The sequence below is a fragment of the Calonectris borealis genome, chromosome 30 (genome assembly GCF_964195595.1).
Source record: "Calonectris borealis chromosome 30, bCalBor7.hap1.2, whole genome shotgun sequence".
Lineage (NCBI taxonomy): Eukaryota > Metazoa > Chordata > Aves > Procellariiformes > Procellariidae > Calonectris > Calonectris borealis.
Window position 1 is genome coordinate 2,546,922 of NC_134341.1, and position 20,604 is coordinate 2,567,525.

At 50.9% G+C, this 20,604-nt stretch overlaps 2 protein-coding genes across 2 annotated transcripts; both read left to right on the plus strand.

Moving 5' to 3' along the window:
- The first annotated feature begins 2,183 nt into the window (after window positions 1–2,183).
- LOC142073735 (keratin, type II cytoskeletal 75-like) lies at window positions 2,184–7,616 on the plus strand. Its single transcript, XM_075133878.1, has 11 exons — window positions 2,184–2,604; window positions 2,680–2,852; window positions 3,676–3,896; window positions 4,712–4,772; window positions 5,276–5,371; window positions 5,494–5,658; window positions 5,789–5,914; window positions 6,247–6,467; window positions 6,568–6,602; window positions 6,841–7,155; window positions 7,207–7,616. The coding sequence occupies exons 1-11, from the start codon at window positions 2,184–2,186 to the stop codon at window positions 7,287–7,289; spliced, it is 1,917 nt and encodes a 638-aa protein (XP_074989979.1). The 3' UTR covers window positions 7,290–7,616.
- Window positions 7,617–12,172: 4,556 nt separating this feature from the next.
- LOC142073738 (keratin, type II cytoskeletal cochleal-like) lies at window positions 12,173–18,984 on the plus strand. The gene is made up of 9 exons (XM_075133881.1): window positions 12,173–13,131; window positions 13,724–13,938; window positions 15,674–15,734; window positions 16,200–16,295; window positions 16,594–16,758; window positions 17,297–17,422; window positions 17,912–18,132; window positions 18,514–18,548; window positions 18,671–18,984. The coding sequence occupies exons 1-9, from the start codon at window positions 12,550–12,552 to the stop codon at window positions 18,982–18,984; spliced, it is 1,815 nt and encodes a 604-aa protein (XP_074989982.1). The 5' UTR covers window positions 12,173–12,549.
- The last annotated feature ends 1,620 nt before the right edge of the window (window positions 18,985–20,604 follow it).

A 20,604-nucleotide genomic window follows, 5' to 3' on the forward strand; every position in this document is an offset into this window, starting at 1 on the left:
AGAAAACCTTTAATCATCCCTGCCCTTCTCAACCCCCGAGTATTGCAAAAGCCATGTTTTCTGCTGCCTACTTCAGAACGTCCATGTGGATCAGGCCACTTTGGAGAAAAAAGGCCAGGAGCAAGTTTTTTGGGGCAGTTGGGGGCCAAATCCTGCTCAGTGTCACTCCGGACATGCCCCTTCGTAGATGAACAGAGTCTAGTAGAGGTGATCCAAATTGACAGATGCAAAAAGCCACATCTGCCTCTGGGTATGGAGCCCACAAACCCCAGCTCCTCCACACAATGAACCAGCCCTATACATAGCCCATTAAACCATAAAGAAACGGTGCGTTTTTCACCCAGCTTTTGCATCGCTCGCATACCTTGTGGACAGTGGGCTGAAGGAAGAAGAGTGTGGGAGCCTAAAATGACAATTCCCTCTTTCTTGTTCGCAGCCCCACCTTTAATCCCATTATATTCATTCAGGTCTAATATCTGATCCGAACCCGTTTGTCAGCTTCAGGACAATCTGCCTCTACCGGGGTCAAGAAAGCATGAAGACAATCTCATTTTCCCATCGCACCTGGGCTTTGAATTTTATGCAAATAATCAAGGCAATAGATGTTTACGCATTTCAGGGGACATCCCAGGCAGATTCAGCCCAAGATTTTCCAAAGAGAAGCAAGCCGACCTGTACCAACCGGGAATTTCACACCGCAACGGGAAATTCTGTCTGAGTGACCCAGCTCTCCTGGTTTGAGCCAGCCTGGCAGCATTTCTCTGAGGATAATCAGATATTTATTTGGTAGAACACGAAGCACCTGCTTAATTTTTCTTCCAGAGATGCCAGTGGGATTTTTAGCTCGTACTGAATGGTTTTGTAGCGCTGGGGCACATGAATGTATTTCGGAGGGCATGCAGAGTCCTGTCCTGCAAATATGTTTAAGCTCCAGTCATGTGCACAGCACGGGCAATGCCACCAGGACAGCAACACACTGAAAACGAACTGAGCTCTTAAATACGAAGAATAAAATACTCTTAAACGTTGCAGTTCCACAAAGTCTTAGACGCCAGAAAACGTCACCACACCCTATTGAATTTGCTCTTTTTCCCAAGGATTCCAGGAAGTAAAATAAGGAGATTTTGTGGGATTATTTTTCATGCTGGTTAAATCTTTGCTTTTGGCAACATTTTGAACGGAAAGGTTCAAAGGTCTTTAAAAGAAATCACAGCTGTAAAGGCCTAGAAACTCAAGACTGATTACATCTTAATGTTAACATGCAAATAATACCACTCCACAAAGCTGGGCAAAGCGTTTTTCTGAAAATCTGCCTCTTTCATTGAAATGCTTTTTAGGTCAAGATGAAAATGCATCAATCGCATCATCCGTTGGCTGGAGACATTGCAACAGCAACCTCTGGGTGGGGTGGAGTTGTCCTCTGGAGATGCCAATATCTCTAGAAAGGAAGCCTAAGAAACCTGCCACAGACTAAATACCTAATACTAAATGGCCAAAATTTGACGTGACATTTAAATATAGCGTCTCAGAGGAAAATCATGGATCAGGACCTCTTTGCGCTAGTCAGCTCGAAAAGATGGTCTCTGCCTAACTAGTGTGAACAGGCAGACTGGATAAATTAGAGTCCTGAAAGAGATGTCAGGCTTCACGAACATCACACCCGCACTCTGCCTTCAGGTGAAGAAACCCCGTGAAGTATTTTTGTTCAGATTTAGCCATTTTATTCTCACTGCCTTTCACTCGTTAATTCAGAGGGCTCTATACTGATCTATTGCATCTTATAAGTAGCATAAGGGTATCTGGGTAGCTATTTCTCTTTTTTCACCCTTTTTTATTTCTTTTCTTTTGCTTCGCAGCTAGGAAATAAAATAATACATCTCTGCAAGCATACAGAGGCTTTGCCAAAAATCAGGGAGTTAGGTAACTCTTCTAGCTGAGCAGATTCGCACCGGCTCCAATAGGTGTGTTTGAGGGCAATCACTGTTTAACGAGTTTCAATAAGACAGCTGGCTGCCTGGCACGTCAAAACCATGAAGGCACTAAATTGATCACTGGACTTCCATGCAACCAAGCCCAGAGCCCCAGAGGGATAAAAAGGGCATCCCGCACCCCCCTCCATCAGAGAGCTGCACTCTCTCGGTTTGCTGCTTCTCGCCAGTGCCGGGCTGTTATCTTCTGCTGCAATGAACCGGCAAGCTTACAGCATGAGAGCGGGAGGTGGAGGCAGATCTTACAGCGCTGCCTCAGCTATTATTCCAAGCGGCAACAGGGCTGGCTTTAGTTCGATGTCGGTGGCACGATCTGGAGGAGGTGGTTTTGGAAGGCTCATCGGAGGATGTGGCGGTGGTGGTGGTGGTTTTGGCAGCAGGAGCCTCTACAACCTTGGTGGTAGCAAGAGGATATCCATCGGTGTTGGAAGCAGCTTCCGAGCTGCTTTTGGGAGTGGAGCTGGTGGTGGCTCTGGCCTGGGAGGTGGTGGTGGCTTTGGACTTGGTGGTGGTGGAGCTGGTGGCAGTCTTGGACTCGGTCTCGGTGGTGGAGGTGGTGGATATGGCTTTGGTGGAGGTGCTGGTGGGCTTGGCTTTGGTGGTGGACAGGGAGGTGGTGGAGGGTTTGGCTTTGGTGGAGTAGGGGGGCTGGGAGGATTCAGTGGAGGGCTGGGTGGTGGCAGGAATCCAGTGGGATTTGGCGGTGGCCCACCTGGAGTTGGTACAATCCAAGAAGTGACTGTCAACCAGAGTCTCCTGGCACCACTGAACCTGGAGATAGATCCAAACATCCACCAGGTGCGAAAAGATGAGAAGGAGCAAATCAAGACCCTCAACAACAAGTTTGCTTCTTTCATTGACAAGGTGAGACTTCATCAAGCGCTGTGGAATCGTGATAGAGAGGGAGCAAGACAGTCTCGTAGCTACAAAAATATGACTCCATAGATCTACAGTCTATTGCATATTTCCTACCCGCGTGTCTTCATTAAAGTAATCAAAAAAGAACATTCTTCTAACCAGTTACAAGGCAGATAACTAGGCTAGAAACTAGTAATAAGAGGATTAGATCCAGGTTTTGTGCCTGAGAAATAAGATGTATTAGCTCAAACGGAGTAAGCCACTTTCAGGTCCAGATCCAGCTGCTTAACCCAGCTCTCTCTATGGGGAATCACAGCAGGTGTTTTAGTCCTTATTGCTTTATTGCCTGCAAGCTAAAGTGCTTTTTATATTGACTCAACTTAAGTCCTTCCTTGGCTTTTACTTGGGTAAATATGTAGTATATATGAGCAAAAGGAAAGGCAATTAAGTACCTGTCTTTTAACCTGTAGTACTCAGATCTTAGCTTTAATGAAGGAAGATAAATATCTCTTACAAAGAAAGAAAAACCAAAGGATGTTAAAGAAAGCAAGTGATGAAAGAGCTGAACCCACATTTTCTAATGACGGCTCATTGGCTTGCTAAATTAAATTGTCTCTAAAGAGAACTGTCCACTGCGGCAGATTTGCTTAGCTACTGGATGGGCTAACGTAGCCCTAGATAATCTGGAGGATATTCACAGCTGGATTTAATACTCTTGGTTTGGCATTTCCTTGGTTTGTGCTACGCATCAGTCCCAGTTACTGATTATTGGCCATCAGCATGCTCACAGGTATCTTCTGCTAAGTCTCTTCTGCTTCCCAATGCTCAGGTTCGCTTCCTGGAGCAGCAGAACAAGGTGCTTGAGACCAAATGGACCCTCCTGCAGGAGCAGGGTCAAAAAAACAACTCAGGCAAAAACAACCTGGACCCACTCTTTGAGGCTTACATCAACAACTTGAAACGGCAGCTGGCCAACCTGCTCAACGAGAGAGGACGCATGGACGGGGAGCTGAAGAACATGCAAGACCTCGTTGAGGATTTCAAGAACAAGTGAGTGCCTGTTAGCGGCGTATCCAGGCACCCTGGGGTGAAATGGGATGCAAATGGTTCAGCTTAGCATTAGGCAGTAGGATTAATCTCACTTAAATTAAATTTAGCTTTCTGAAAGTCAAACATCTAGCCTGAGATACTCGTCAAACTTTCTACAGCAAAGGGAGAAAAAGTATCTCCAGTCTGTGCTCTAGCCCGTAACATAGTACCTAACTAATCCCCCTCTAATATACCACTCCTGTGAGGTATCTCTCCCTGCAGAACCCCTGTCTTCCTCAACAGCAGCAGAAAGACGGTCCATCGGCATTTTTCCAATCGGAAAATGCAGATTCAGCCAGGACACAACAACTTGTGATGACGCTTGCAAAGGAAAATCATCTAAACCAGCCTCACCCTCCTTGTTCCATCTGCATTATGTCAAAATGTCATTTCGACCCTTTGAGAAATGGGATTCTCACAGATTTGGGGAGGTTTAGATTGGACATGAGGAGAAATTTCTTTACTGACAGAGTGGTCAGGCCTTGGACCAGGCTGCCCAGGGAAGCGGTGGAGTCACCATCCCTGGGGGGATTTAAAAGCCGTGTGGGTGAGGCGCTTGGGGACATGGTGTAGTAGGCATGGGGGGGTTGGGTTGACGGCTGGACACGATGATCTTAGAGGTCTTTTCCAACCTTAATGATTCTATGATTCTATGATTTTCCAGGAGGTTGATTTGGAAACGCCATACCCAGCCCAGACAACCTTGCAGTCCTACCTGTACAACTTTCCTGCTTACCGAGGTACGATCCAGCACGTCTTTCCCTTTGTCCCTGCAGATACGAAGAGGAAATCAACCGACGCACGGCAGCGGAGAATGAATTTGTGGTGCTGAAGAAGGTGGGTGAGACAGGAGGTGTTACGGCTGCTGAGCTAACCCAAACCGTTGCCCAGGCTGGGAACGACCTAAAGGATGGGAGATCCCATGGAGCTGCATCCTCCCCCTTTAAGAGCTGTCATTTGGATTGTGGTTTGGGGGGGAAAGGAATGGAGGGGCTTGGAGGATGCAAGTAAATTCTTGCCCCACTCCTATCCCACCACATACACACATGCTGGCCTGGGCAAAACAGACCATGTAGAAACAAAGACGGGCGGTAGTGCCAGGACCCCCGCGCACCAAGGCCAAATGGCCCACGCCCCCCTCCTTACCCACTAACAAAGTTACCCACAGCACTTTTGGCCAGGAGATGTCCTCTTGGTGCTCTTCCAGGGGGATGTGCCAAGCACAGCTTCTCCAGCCAGGCAGCAGTGAAAGCCCTCGTCTCCAGGCTTGGCCAGTTCTCGGCTGAGCTGAAGAGGAGGTACCAGGTGCTGTAGATGTCCCCATGGCTGCTCTTTTCCAGGATGTGGATGCTGCTTACATGAATAAGGTGGAGCTGGAGGCCAAGGTGGATGCCCTGACCGATGAACTCAGTTTCCTCCGAGCCCTCTATGATGCGGTACAGACACCCTCCTCCCCTGGTTTCTGTCCTGTTGTCACCCCCTGGACAGTGACCCCCATCATTCATGGCATTTGAAAAGGTAAGTGCAGCTGGCCGGGATCCGGTGTGCTTCCTCGCAGGAGCTGGCTCAGCTCAGCGCTCAAGTGTCCGACACCGCTGTCATTCTGTCAATGGACAACAACCGGGACCTGGACCTCAGCAGCATCATAGCTGAAGTCAAAGCTCAGTACGAAGACATTGCTAACAGGAGCCGGGCTGAGGCGGAGGCTTGGTACCAAACCAAGGTGAACAGACCCATAGATGCCATGGGTGCATTTCTGGGGAGAATTACTGCTGTCCCTATCTGAGGCTGTCAGAGCCACATCTTGTCCACCTGGACATCTCAGACGGTTTCCTCTTCCTTCTGAACCTCAGTTCGAGGAGCTGCAGGCCACGGCTGGGAAGCACGGGGACGACCTGCGCAACACGAAGGGGGAAATCTCTGAGCTCAACCGGCTGATCCAGAGGATCCGCTCAGAGATCGAGAACACGAGGAACCAGGTAGGAATGGCAAAAGGAGCCCACAGAGCCCCATTCTGCGGTCCCTTAGCATCGCAGCTCTGCTTTGCTGATCGGGGACTTCAGCAGCCACAAAGTATGATGTACCTCGTTAAATGGGTTGAATTCCCTCCTGGAAAGGGTACCACGCTGTAACACACGTTACATCATTCTTGCCAGGCTGGCATTTCAACTCCAGCAACGTTAGCTATGGGTGAATGACCTCAGTCATAACTTTTTTCATTAACAACCCAAGCAGAATGGTTTTCTCCCTTGGGTGACTCTTACCCAAAAAGAAAAGCAGCATTTAGGAGTCCCAATCCCTCCTCTTGCAGTGTGCCACCCTGCAGACGGCCATCGGAGACTCCGAGGAGCGTGGGGAGCTGGCCCTCAAAGATGCCAAGGCAAAGATGATTGACCTGGAAGATGCCCTGCAGAAAGCCAAAGCTGACATGGCCCGGCAGCTCCGCGAGTACCAGGAGCTGATGAACGTCAAGCTGGCCCTGGACATCGAGATCGCGACCTACAGGAAGCTGCTGGAGGGGGAGGAGAGCAGGTAGGAGCAAAATCGCTGCAGGAATAATAGCGACTATCGCTGTTCCCCTGCCTGTCTCCTCCATTTCGCTCTAACCTCCCCTTTATCTGCCCTTCGACAGGCTGAGCGGAGAAGGACTCAACCCCATCAGCTACTGTAAGTATCGCAATGCTTGTCTTGCTTTGGGCCCATTGGGAGCAGGGGCTGTGAGCAACCTCGGGAAAAGGGAGGTTTTGCCCAACATAAGTTCAGAGCCCTCCACCAGCATTAGGGGCTTGCAGAGGGGGCAGAATTTGGGTTTAAGTCCTGTGGGTCAAGGTCCCGATGATGGTGCTTTCTGGAACTGGGTGACTGCCAAGCAGATGTCCAACCCTCTGGTTGCTTTTTCTTGTAGCTGTCATCAGCTCCAGCTCTGGCATGGCTGGTGGAGCTGGGTTAGGAGGAGGATTTGGTGGACCGAGCCTAAACGGAGGAGGCGGCGGAAGCAGTTTCAGTCTTGGAGGAGGCGGTGGAAGCAGTTTCGGTCTTGGGGGAGGCGGCGGAAGCGGTTTCAGTCTTGGAGGTGGTGGCGGTGGAGGCTACAGCTTTGGAAGTGGAGGAGGACTTGGACTTGGGGGTGGTGGTGGTCTCAGAGGTGGATTTGGAGGCGGCAGTGGTCTCGGCATTGCAAGCAGTCTTGGCTATGGAGGAGGTGGCGGCAGCAGTCTGAGCACCGGTGGAGGGAATTTCAGCTCTGGAAGTGCAAAAGGCACCAACTCAGGTGTGAAAATCGTCTCCAAAACCTCCTCCAGCAAAAAGAGCGTGAAAAGCCAAAGCCTGAAGAATGCTACACAGCCCGAGTAAAACCAGCACCAGACCCTCCCCAAAACCATTGCTCCCACACTGCTCCTGCATCGCTCCTGCACGCCACCATCCCCTCCGCCCGCCTCTGTCCCGGCTCCTCGCACTGTAGTTCTTAAGCATTTGGATCACAGTTCAAGAAAAGCAGCAGAGCACGTGTTAACCAGATCTCTCAAAGTACCTGAAACAGGATTAAAAGGAAAACATGGGGCTAAGAGATTTTCTGAACGGGGAATCATTTTTCTGTTTGTTTGTTTGCTTTTAATGAGGCTGAGCGGCTTGTTTGTAATCGTGGCTAGCTGACAGCCATCAGATCTGACAGATCAAATAGCAGTGAAGATGCAATAATTTGAGTTTTTAGCTCAGTTCTGGCCCACAGAAGCCCAGGGATGGGCTGGGAACCTGGCTTCAGTTCAGCCTGCTTTGTCCTCACTGCTGGGATGAACCAAGCTTGCTCCTTCAAGTTAAGCAACTTGTCTTTATCAGAGATGTGGGTTATTTTTCTGCTATGTAGAAACACCCCAGGAGGTTGCTGAAAGATCCCAGGCAGTGGTTTGCAAGTGCGGGGCCCCTCTTAAAATACCCCTTATTCCGGGAGCACAGAGCCCGGTAGGAGTCACTTCTGAGTCACTCCAGTGCGATGGAAAATCCCTTTTTTCCCCATTCTCAGCCGAGCTTCAAAAAACAGGTTTCTTGCAGATGTGCCGAGCATTGTGTGAAGTCAGGCACACGAGCCTGGCCAGGGGGTCAGAGCATAACAGTAGGAAAGGAATCTGAGATACCTCCGTCTGGAAAGCACCACCCACAGGGATGCGGATTCAGCTTGTCTAAAAGGAAGCCCAAACTACTCCCACATTCCTGTCCTTTCTCTTCTTAAATGAAAGTTTGCCCATAGTGGCACCTTACACTTAATCTTGTGGGTGTATTTTGTCAGAGGAGCCACCAGGGACGACTGATCCAAAGCACGCGGAAAAGGGCTTGTTCTCTAAATTGTAGGATTTTTAAATTCTAAGTAATAACTGAGGCAGAGTTCTTCAAAAGCAAGATCAGTGTTTGCCGTTAAATTGGGTTGCTGTCCTGTCTCATGCTAGGTTTTGTGGGAATGGCTTAAAAAATGCCAACATCATCCAACAGTCCAAGTCCGGCTGACCTTCCCCACTGCCTTGGTAGCAGCAGTCAAGGTGAAAGTCTGAGACAGTGAAAATTACTCTGGAAAAAACTGCCTGAAGGCATCTCCACACTGCTCCTGGGGGGATTTCAGCGTCTCCACGACGTGTGGGCTTCTCTGCCAAACGACAGACATTTGGTAAACTGAAAACTGCAGTCGGGTTTCAGCCCAGCACACGGGGAATGAGGCAATCGGGAGCAGGAGCCCAAAGGCACACCAGTGCCCAAAACCTACTTTCCCCTTTCTGATGGAATTTACCCCTCCAGCCTTCCACCATGTCTTTTTATTTTTGTGAACGTACCATTAAAAAAGAAAAATTGCAGCTTTTTATACTTCAATGATAGTGATATGACGCTGTGTCTTCCTTCCTCTCTCTTTTTGGAACGTGTCCAATAAAACTGGATTGTAATTTATTTATTCCTACATCTTTTTACTCTGAAGCAGAACCAGTAGCAGGAAATATTTCCAACCTTCAGCAGAGTGAGCTGGAGGAGGCTTTTGCTTTGCTTTGGGGGAAAAGTTTCAAAATTCTGATAAAATTATAATGAAAAGCTTGAAAACAGTTGTCCCACAGCAAATTGAAGACTCGGAGAAAGGAGGAAGAGGAGGAGGGTGGTGGTTTATCCATTAAGTGACAAAAAAGTTAATCACCATTCATTTCTTAACATATGATTTGGGTTAATCCAAAAGCCTTTCTTCCATGGAAGGGAGGGAATTGCACAGCTCTGCTAGCTTGGGAAAAAACCCCAAACCAGTATTTAATTTCTCCTTTCTTAAAAAGACGTAGCAAAACCAAGCATATACAGGGCTCCGGGGGAGGATTTTATCAGGCTGATCTAGACTGAGGATGGGTTTCAGTGGGAGCAGAGCAACTCACCAACTGATGCAGGTATTTTGCTCAGCCGTCATTGCGAAAAGGAGAAAAAAGGAGAGAAAAAACCCCTCAGACAAACAAACACTCACAGTTCATTGCATTTCAAAGAGTCAGATGCTTCGCTCTTCCCTGACCTCTCCCCATCCCGGTTTTACGTAACTCAGCGCAGCAAATGGGAAAGAGCAAGCAAGCACAGGCCAGCCCAGCAGCTTTACAGCAGATGCTCCCGACCGCTTCGGCAAAACCTCGCTGAAACCCCGATGCACCGAAACACGGGAGCATCACATCTCCCTTCACCCAGAAAACCAAAGGAGCCGCAGTGAGAAAGACCAAAGCCCGGGGACAAAACCCAACTCCTCGGTCCCTGCTGTCGCAGAAGATCATAGAATCATAGAATCATAGAATTCTATAAGATGTTGCAGACAGGCCAAAAATCAGTGAAGGTTAAAAATAAACTCTGAGTCACCTCGATTTCTGTACTCGCCTGTGAACGCTGAATTACACAGCACGGGTGTGAGGAATTAACACAGCTAATGACAACCTAACCTTAACTAACCTGAAAAGTTTTGAATGTCTTTCTTCCTGCCTGCGCTGAAAAAAAAGCAAGTAACAGAGTCCAAAAGCGGTGCTCACAGGCAGCCGAGCTCCTGCGAACTCCTCAGCTGGCCCCCTTCCTCCTCCCTTTGCTCTGCAGCCCCAGCCCACCCGCCGCCCCCAGCAGTGCCCTCGCCCTCCAGGCAACCCCTCTGCAGCAAATCCTGCCTCCCCGCGGGCAACCTTCCCCTCGGAGGGGGCAAACACAGCCCACCTGCGACCCAGAGCGGCTTCAGGAGGACAGGGCACGTGAGCGACAGAAGCCGAGCAAGGAAACCGTGTGGGACTGAGAGATACTGCAAGAATTTCCCTTGTTTTGGTGCCTAAACAATCATTTGATTTACTTTTCCAAATCCTTTGTAATATTCCACTTAATTACCGTTGTCTGCAGCAACAGGCTTTCCTAGAAGAGCTGGGGAGGTAATGACTGCCTTCAACATGAATCCTTTCTCTTTGCTTTAATTAAAACATTTGCAGCCTGTGATCTGGTTCCCAGGTGTGACTTTGCATAGCTCTTTGGAAGTCAAAGGCAGGCTCCCTGCCCGGCCCCCATCCACAGGATCCGGCACACATGTGCCAATTGACATCTGCAGCCTTAGGAAAGCGAATCTCCGCACATCTGCCACGCTCGTAACAGAATTCATTTATTTTCAATATCAGCACAACCCCAGTGGTGTTATTGTTGAGGTTACCTGCCGCCGTGCATCATCTGTGAAACGGGGGTTCGCTGTTTCTGGATGTGTGAGCGTGGGTGCAGTTTTCCCTGCGAAACTCTGCGTTTCCAGCACCCAGGAGGTTCCCACGTCTCCACTCCCAAGGCGAGAGCACCCCCTTGCTACCGCCCAGCCGTCTCCCTTGCAGCAGGAGGGTGCCTTGCAACAGCCCGTCCAACGATCGGCTTCCCGATAGCTCACCCGAAGGCGCTGCGGGTGCCGGTGACTCACGCTGTTGGCAATAAGCATGACAGGAGTGCTTGCAGGAGATGATAGTTGTGAGCGCTGGCTTTTTCTGATTGCAATGAGAAAAAAAAAAAAACAAACAACAAAAAACCCCCCAAACCCCTCCTTCTGCTCAGGTTCTTTCAAGTTCCCAGACAGAGAAAAACGGCAGTTGGAAACACATCAACAGAAACAAGCTATGAGATGCAGCAGATACCCTTAAGCCGCTCGTTTTGGATTAAGCTCCTGTACTTACTGCTCACGTAGCCGATTTCGAGAATCTTTGTCATTTAGCTGCTCGGGGTTTCATCTCCCTGCCTCGCCCTATTATTTTATCTGACATATAACACGACCGAGGTGGGCAGCCCTCGTGGCACGAGGATGGGGCTGGGCAAAGTCCGGTTTGCAGAAGCGTTTTGGGTGGGAGGGAGGGGATATCTTCTCTTGTAACCTGCGTCCAGCTCTTCATGGACGCAAGAGAAGAGGTCCCCGGCTCTCCTGCCTTTACACCCAGCCTCACCGCGGGGACTGAAGCTCCTGGCGAGGGTTCACCCGAGAGCCCAAGATCAAGGGGCAAAGGCTATTTTAGAAGAATCGTCCTCAGGTGCTGAATGATCTCAGCAGGGTGAAGGAGGGGGTGGGAGAGAACTGGAAGAAAAGCGGGTGAATTCCCCTTCACAGAACGTCGTGGAGAGCCAGCAATGACGTGGAAACTGCTGGTTAAATACGGGGGGCGGAAAAAAAGCGATAAAAATACCACTTCACAGGGAGCTTTTGAACCCTGAACCTGACAAGGAGATTCAAAGAAGAGCAATTATTTCAAACATCTTTTTAATAACTATTTTATAAGTCTGGTAGTACTATTTAATGTAATTTGAAGTTATTTTGGAAAAGGGATCTACCTGCTGCCTTTGAAAGCCATGCTAACTAATTTCTCAGTTTCCCCTGCAATGAGGGGAGACAATTTTTTTGATAAGATCCCAGAAAGTACTACCATGAGAGAACGTTCACTCAGCTATTCTCTGCAAGCCCATGATCATTTAGATCCCTCTTCTGAAATAAATCAAAAGAGCTGCACTGAGAAGTAAAACCACCTTCAGCCCCAGCTTTCCCAAGCCAGTAACAGGACATGCACGTCCGGTCCCGCAGCTGGCAGCCTCAGAAAAGCTCCTATTTACGCTGCCCCGTTTGCTGTGCAACGTGTTAGACCCTAAACTTCACCTTGCAAAAGCTTCAGCGCAAGGAACCTCACTGGGAGTGAGCCCTTGGCTCGCCTAAGGAAAACCAGCTCCCAGGGTCTCGCAGAATCGTGTTGCATCCTGCTCCCGAGCGCAGACCTCAGCGAGTCGTCCCATTCAATTCTAATTTCATGACTCAGAGCGGCAGGCTTTGGTAGAGGGGGGAGCTCCCTCACTCCGTTACTTTCTTGCCTGCAAACAATGCATTTTTCAGCGCCTCGCTGTAGCCTAGGTGTGTTTGACAAGGCAAGTTGCTGCAAGGCACGTCAAGTTCTGAATTCCCGTGCCAAGTTTTCCAAGCAGATAAAAGAGGAGGCTCCCAAGCTCTCCCATCACAGGGGTTTCTGTCTCCGTTGCCCTCTGCTCTTTTCCTGCCGCGCAGCTTTTATTCACCAGCCTTTTTTTTTTTTCCCCTCTCCTGCTCTTTGCATTTCCAATTGAACAAGCCACCATGAGTCGGATCTCTTTCAGATCATCTACTGGAGGGGGCATGAGGGGCTTTAGCTCAGGCTCTGCTATTGTAGGAGGTGGCGGTGGTACCAGAAGCAGTTTTAGCTCCGTCTCTGTCTCCAGAGTTGGAGGAGGAAGAGCCGGAGGTGGAGGAGGCTTCGGAGCAGGTGGTGGCTTCGGCAGCAGAAGTCTCTATAACCTAGGTGGAAGCAAAAGAATTTCCTACAGCTCAGTCGGTGGAGGTCTACGGAGCGGAGCCGGTGGTGGATACGGCTTTTCTGGAGCTGGCTTTGGTCTTGGCTATGGTGGTGGAGCAGGCGCTGGTTTTGGCTTAGGAGGAGCTGGTGGTGGTGGCGGCTATGGGGTGGGCAGTGGATTTGGGCTGGGAGGTCCCGGATTTGGTGGTCGAGGTGGCCCCGGGTTCCCTGTTTGCCCACCTGGTGGCATCCACGAAGTGACCGTCAACCAGAGCCTCCTGGCACCCCTCAAGCTGGATATCGACCCGGAAATCCAGAAGGTGCGAACACAGGAGCGGGAGCAGATCAAGACCCTCAACAACAAATTTGCCTCCTTCATCGACAAGGTGAGAGTTTGGTCTTAAACATCAACGCATGCATATTATCAGTTGCCTCGGGAAGGAACAACAGGAAGAAACTTCCTCTGGATTTAGGGGCTTGCCTGAACGAATCCCAGCCGACAAACAGCGTGGGTTTGGCTGAAAGCTAAGAACTGCCTTATGTTTCCTCTTCGCAACGATGAGTTATTTTATTGAAAAAGTAAATCCCCCTCCTCCCTGTTAAAAACATCCCGGGGGCTGGATAGATCTTCTACTGGTTGTAAAATGGCGAAGCTCTACACAACTCAATGGCGTAACACCAACTTAAACCAGTAAGGTGGGCTGAGCATCTCGTGGGGGGAGAAACACCTCAAGTTGCAAATACATGTGCTTGGCCTGCTTGATAGCTCTTGAAAAATCTCGCTAAACATCTTAGCTGCTTTTGATACTTTCGAAAATCCGGTGAATTAGGAAGATCCTAATAATTTTCCCCCCACTGTCCCAGCGTCTCTTGACCTTTTCTTTCTGGGTTGAATGATCCCTCCTTTTCCTGGCAGCGGGTTTTTTTGTGCATTGTTCACACGGGCTTCAGCACGTGCCTGTTTTTGTTTCTCCCCAGGTGCGCTTTTTGGAGCAGCAGAACAAAGTGCTGGAGACCAAGTGGAGCCTCCTCCAAGAGCAAGGTCACACAGTCACCAGGAAGTCCCTTGAGCCCCTGTTCGAAGCCTACATCAACAACCTCAGACGGCAGCTAGACAGTCTTATGGGAGAGAGGGGAAGGTTGGACTCTGAACTGAGGAACATGCAGGACATGGTGGAGGACTTTAAGAACAAGTAAGAAATCGTGCTCCGTAGCATAGGTGATTAACAGATGGGAAAATCAGGGCAGGCGGTTCATGCTCGCTGGTGCACACCTCGTGTTTGCACTGGGTTCCTCTTCCACGAGCATACAAAAGCAAAACTTGATCTCAGAATTACCTCTAGGTACGTCAGATTTCTTACGTGCAGGATCAGCATTTAGCACAGAATTCATGCACCCGTGGGAAGCTGCTCCGGTGTTAACGGCAGTCACCGTCTGAGCCCTTGAGTCTCCCAAAATAATACGCCTGGAGACAAAAACCCCACGTAATTCATGAGTATAATGAACATGCAAAAAGGGAGTGAAACATAGCCATAAACTGCCAGCCCCAAAGTCCCCTGTTTCTCTTTTTGCGAAGGAAATCCCAGCCCTTCTAGAGGGCCCCAGGCGACCTGTGTGCGCTCGGCCTCGCTCAGCTCCGATCACGTGAAAGATGCTCAGCTATTTTCTCCGACCGTTGTCAGAGAAAACCATTTCCCTGGGGAGGCAATGAATATTGAGATAAGGTGTCCAGCGGAGGTGGGATGAATCATTTTAAGGACATGCCGGTCGGTGTCTGCTGACTCTAAGGGACATTGAGGTGGTTTTTTTAGGTGAGGCCATTCATTTTTAGTTGGCTGCCGTCTGGCGAGAACAATCCCTCCCTTATTCAACCAGATCTGGCCAACTGCAAATCGAAGGAAAACACCCTGGAGGCCTGAAGTGTGTTTGATTTAGGTAGTTAAGCATGGGGAGAGACAGATTCTTTTGCGGGGGGGGGGGACACGGGGAGACGGCACTGAGAGCTGACGGGGTGGACTGACAGAGCTTCTGCTATGTTGCACTTGGGTGCGTTTCAGGTCTCAATACGTACTGCAGGCTTTCAGAGATACTTATCAGGCCAAAAATGACAAATGACATTGTCTGGATTTTGGAGCTAGTGCCTGGGAAAGAGAACGCATTTTATTTCAAGGCTAGAGTTGGTTCCCAGTCTCTGGCTAATTTCCACTTCTTCCCATGCCCGCTCGGAGATCCATCTGCAGGGATCTCTCTGCCAATATTTGTTACAGGACTGGCACGAACCTGCCTTTAAAATCCAGGTCTTTGCCTCAACAGCCTACATGTTTTGTCTACTTTCTAGCTAAGCCCTGCCCTGATTATCTGATGAGAGGATGTTGCTCAGAGCCATAAAAAGTTCCACAGAAACATAGTCTGAGGCATAACGATGTGCTCTTGCACAACCACGGCTAAAGAATCACAGACTTTTTTTTTAATTAAATGCTGCAGTGGGTTATTCAGAGCCATTAGCATTATTATAATATCAAATATCAAATTGTTACATTATTATATATTTGTAGGCATTGCAATGCAGCTTCGTTGAAAGCCTTTTGCATAACTTTGCTTTGGGCAAAGGTCACCAAGAATACCTGCTCCTGCTTCCTACCGAAACAGGCTCTGATCCTGCACACATTTATGTATGAGCTTGACTTCAAGGGCGGTGATTAAAATCTATTAATTTTAGCTGGGACTACTCACACCATGGAGTCCTGCAGGCTCAGAGTCAGTAATCATTTGCTCTGCATCTGCTCCGGACTGCAAACGGGTGGGAGTAAGGAATAAATCTGTGAGCCACAACCAACGATGTGGGACTGGAGTGGTCCCGTCTCTGCTTCCCACGCTGGCTTTGCTCTTCCTTTCAACCAAAACCCTCTCGCTCTTTTATCCTAACAGATACGAAGATGAGATCAACCGGCGCACTGGTGCAGAGAACGAGTTCGTGGTCCTCAAGAAGGTGAGTGGACTGGGAGCTACGGGACAGACAAATTAACTCAGCGTGCACAGAGTTGAAGCAAAGCTGATGGGAGCTGGGGTCCTCCAACCTCATGGCCGGGTCAGGCTGGGTCCTCCTGAGGCCACGAATGGGCATAACCTTCTCCGTGCTGATGGAGCTGCCCTGTTTTCTGAAGATAGCTCCTCCGGTTGCAGTTGCAAACCATCTGGCCTCTTGTCTCAGTTCAGCTCTGTCTTGGGTCACCCCCCCATGAGTCAGAGCTTTGCCTTCTGCCCAGGAACCTGGTTCTGGCTCACAGTAAATGTCCAACGTTACATTAAATTAAAAAAACCCCACCTTGATCACGGCAAATAAAAACGAGCCTAAAGAATAACAGACCTGGAAGCAGAAAGATGGTCCCACTGGTGTCCTGAAGCCCCTTTGCCTTGTGGTTTCATCAGAAGTCTTTGGTTTTCTTTTCTTTAGGATGTGGATGGTGCTTATATGAACAAGGTCGAGCTGCAGGCCAAAGCAGATGCGCTGGCGGATGAAATTAACTTCCTGAGAGCTCTCTACGAAGCGGTAAGCAGGCAGCTCTCCCCTCCAGAGCGTCCTCCACAGCTCCCTGCCGTACAGCTCTCCACGCCCCGGAGCTCCGGCCACCATTCTCAACGCTGTACAGCAGTAAAAGAGAAGGTGGTCACTGCCTTTTTGAAATTATAATGCAGGCGTAAGGTAGAAAAGGGTAGAGAGTTAGCGATAGAGCAGGGGGAAATGCAAGAAAATGGCTCGGCGGAGAGGGCTCCCAAGCCACCTCTTGTCTGCATGGTTTCCATCCTAGATACCAGACCATTAACTTAATTTTTTGCATCTTCTGCAGGAATTGTCCCAGATGCAGCAGCAAGTATCCGACACCTCCGTGGTCCTGTCCATGGACAACAACCGTAACTTGGACCTCAACAGCATCATTGCAGAGGTCAAAGCGCAGTACGAGGACATCGCCAACCGGAGCCGGGCAGAGGCTGAGGCTTGGTACCAAAACAAGGTGGGTAACCGGAATGACAGACTGACATCTGTGATTCACGTGGCATCACACCAGCTGACGGGAGGCAGGACTAACAGAGGAGGGATCACAGCATTACACCAGAGATCAATTTATTTTCTACGCGTGTTGCAATAGACTCTTGCGTACGGATCCCCAGTGTTTGCTTGTGGACCGCTACTCTTGACCAGCCCCATATTCCTTGCGGTGAAACCAAGGGACAAGATGCTTCAACGCCTTGACCCTGGGCTCACAAGGAGTGACTGGTAGATCTGGCCTTAGACACAGAGCACTCCTCTTTCCCTTCCAGGACCTTAACAGTAGGTGACAACCCATAGGTGCTCTAATGCCATAGCTGCTGCCTTAGCATATATTGATAACTAAGGGCAAATGCTGTTATTCCACAGGCAGGTTGCTCAGGGGCATGTTGTCCCCCACCCTTAACCTGCATCCAAACCTGCACTTTGTGCCCTGAAGTCCCCTCACCCCTCCCTGAGCCCCGTGGTGCCTAACTGGCGCTCTCCTCCTTTCTACATATCAGTACGAGGAACTCCAGGTCTCGGCCGGGCGGCACGGTGATGACCTGCGTAACACCAAGATAGAAATTTCGGAGATCAACCGGATGGTCCAGAGGCTGCGGAACGAAATCGAGAGCGTGAAGAAACAGGTAGGAGGGGATGGTCCTGCAGAGCAGCTGCTGCATGGTGGAGGGCAGGTAGGAGGTGATGGTGGCCAAGCACGGTGGAAAGAGCCAGCTCCTGGCATTGGAGCAGGGCTGGAAGGCCAGGCCTCCTCCCCTGCGTTAAAGAGGGCATGGCCACCTCTGTCTCTGGCCACCAGAGAAGGTCCCTCAGTGCAAGGATGTGCTGTGATAGCGGCTTTCCTGCTGGGGAAGCAAGTGGTGAGCTACTAAGCCACCCCAGCAGAGGAGTGTAGCAAAGCAAAGAGATGTAGATGTCTCTCCTTTTCTCGGGGACAGGATTATGGCTGCCGCTCCCCAGTTACCCACCCTATGGCACCTTCCCAACGGCCCATCAGCAGCTCTCGGTGCCATGCTGGGAGCCACCAGCCAGTATCGACAATACCATAGCAATAACTCAGGAGAGCAGTTTGGGGTAGCCCAAGTTAAACAACTGCCGGTTTCCCTTGCTTTTAGTGCGCCAACCTCCAAGCAGCCATCGCCGAGGCGGAGGAGCGCGGGGAGCTGGCCCTCAAGGACGCCAAGGCCAAACTGTCCGAGCTGGAGGATGCTCTGCAGAAGGCTAAAGCCGACCTGGCCCGGCAGCTCCGCGAGTACCAGGAGCTGATGAACGTCAAGCTGGCCCTGGACATCGAGATCGCGACCTACAGGAAGCTGCTGGAAGGAGAGGAGAGCAGGTGAGGACAAGCACATGGACCTGTTGTGTGCTCCTCTTCAGAGCAGGGTGCATCTCCTTGGGCTCAAAGAGACAGCTCACCCCAACGGGCTGGAGCACCAAGTTGGTGAAGATGTAAAGAGCACCAAGATGTAAAACAAGGGCAGAGAGAGGGATACTTTAAATTGTGAGCTTTCTAGGAAAAGATGAGTTTCTCTAGCTCTTGGAACCTGATGCACTAAGAAAAATGAGCAACATCACCTTTCACCTGTGCTGCAGACATACCCCACCAGAGGACAGTCCCTACTGAAGGCCACGAAAGTCTAATTAGATGGTCCCACTGGCTAATGTTACACCTTGCCTGTGCTTTGGCATTACTGCTCACTTTCCCCTTTCCCAACAGGCTTGCCGGAGAGGGAGTCGGAGCCGTGAGCGTCTGTAAGTATCCATCTCCCTCCCTTCCACCCCTGCTCGCTCCCCCCCGCCGCGGGGGTGCAGGTGCCCCCACCTCGGGCAGCCGGCAGGACCCTAAAGCGGGTGTGCGCTGTGTCTCCCTGCAGCCGTGGTCAGCAGCTCGAGCGGGATGGGCTACGGCGGCGGCGGCGGCAGCTGCCTGGGCATGGGCGGAGGTCTCGGCATGGGAGGCGGCGGCGGCAGCTACAGCATGAGCAGCGGCGGCGGCTTCGGAGGCGGGAGCGGAGGGTTCGGCGGGAGCGGAGGGTTCGGCGGGAGCGGAGGAGGGTTCGGCGGAGGGCTCACCTACGGCGGAGGCAGCACCTTCAGCTCCGGGAGCAGCCGAGGCGTCAGCTCCAGCACGGGAGGCAGCGTGAGGATCGTTTCCAAGACCACCACTAGCAAAAAGACCATCAGATAAGGATGGCGAGCATGGGGCTCCCCGCGCGGATGACGACGTGTTTCCTGCCTTCCGAAAGCAAGTGCTGCCCTACGAAATCAATGGTGTAAATAGCTGCGCTAGACCCTCTCTCCTTCCTCCGTCCTTCACCCTCCACCTTTGGGGCAGCGGGGGGAGACCAGGACCCCACCGCGAGAATCTGGAGCACCTTTGGCTAAATATAGGTTGTAACAGGTCACCGACAGGGCTTTGGAGAGCCGTCGTGGAGCCGGGAGGTGGCCCCCCTTCAGCACAGTCCTTGCTCTTCCCTCGCTCTCCCCCCGGAGTCACGCATTCAAAGCGAAGTGGAAGCACTTTGCTGAACGGGGACAGCCGCGCTCGGCCACGCACATTCGTTTCATTCGTCCTAAAACGAGGGTGACAGCCGTGTGAAACCACCGGGTTCCTCAGCAATGAAAATAGCTCCAAGATGCTCTAAAAGCCTCTGCCCGCAACACCCGTTACAACCTCCAAATGTCTGCAAGTAAAGATTTTTTCCAGCCCCTTCTGTTTTCTCAGGCACCTGTGGGAAAGGTTATTGCTTTCTGTGTATAGGAATTGCCACCCTGATTTCTAACTTTGTCCTCATGGCTACAGCCTCTTCACTTCCAAGCTGTATGGTCCAATAAAGAGCATTTGTCATTTTTAAAATCTGCTGCTTTTTGGCTTTTCTTCTCTGCTGATCTGGGTAGGGATGCGTGCCCCAGCTGCAGTGGGGACTCTCTGTAGGCAGTTCATGAGAAAGGACCATTGCCTTGAGGAAAAAACCCTCAGTTTTAGGACTCAGGCTCTGGCACGGCTCTGGGACAGGCTGGGGAGCACGGAAAGAAGGGTGGGATGGACGGAGAACTGAGGCACGGGGAGGAAAAGGTGCCTCAGGGCTGAACCAAAAGCTGGATGAATCCCACCGCGGTGGTTAACGGCGAAGCTGCCCTTTCTGCCCGTCACTGCGGGAGTGAGAAAGGGCAGGGGGGCGGGAAACGGAAGGTGATTCCCAAAGGTTTAGTTGGGATTCAGGAGTTGGCACATGCGGGGCATGGCTCAGCCGGCTGTTAGTTAATGCAAACAGGAGGAAACCTTAGAATCACAGGATCATTAGGGTTGGAAAAGACCTCTAGGATCATCGAGTCCAACCGCCAACCCAACCCCCCCACGCCCACCACACCACGTCCCCAAGCGCCTCACCCACACGGCTTTTAAATCCCCCCAGGGATGGGGACCCCACCACCTCCCTGGGCAGCCTGGTCCAAGGCCTGACCACTCTTTCCGTAAAGAAATTTCTCCTCATGTCCCATCTAAACCTCCCCTGGCGCAACTTGAGGCCATTTCCTCTCGTCCCATCGCTGTCACTTGGGAGAAGAGACCGACCCCCCCTCGCCCCAACCTCCCTTCAGGGAGCTGTAGAGCGATGAGGTCTCCCCTCTCCTCCTCTTCTCCAGGCTGAACACCCCCAGTTCCCTCAGCCGCTCCCCATCAGACTTGTGCTCCAGGCCCTTCCCCAGCTCCGTTGCCCTCCTCTGGACACGCTCCAGCCCCTCCATGTCCTTCTTGTGGTGAGGGGCCCAGAACCGAACCCAGGATTCGAGGTGCAGAGAAGCCCAG

Bases quoted from the DNA above. Each gene is read 5' to 3' on its own strand.
- LOC142073735 (XM_075133878.1), top strand. From the start codon at position 2,184: ATGAACCGGCAAGCTTACAGCATGAGAGCGGGAGGTGGAGGCAGATCT. The intron at 2,605-2,679 runs GTGGAGGGTTTG...GCAGGAATCCAG, and splicing joins TGGTGGTGGACAGGGAGGTG to TGGGATTTGGCGGTGGCCCA. The intron at 2,853-3,675 runs GTGAGACTTCAT...CCCAATGCTCAG, and splicing joins TTGCTTCTTTCATTGACAAG to GTTCGCTTCCTGGAGCAGCA.
- LOC142073738 (XM_075133881.1), top strand. From the start codon at position 12,550: ATGAGTCGGATCTCTTTCAGATCATCTACTGGAGGGGGCATGAGGGGC. The intron at 16,759-17,296 runs GTGGGTAACCGG...TCTACATATCAG, and splicing joins AGGCTTGGTACCAAAACAAG to TACGAGGAACTCCAGGTCTC. The intron at 17,423-17,911 runs GTAGGAGGGGAT...CCTTGCTTTTAG, and splicing joins TCGAGAGCGTGAAGAAACAG to TGCGCCAACCTCCAAGCAGC.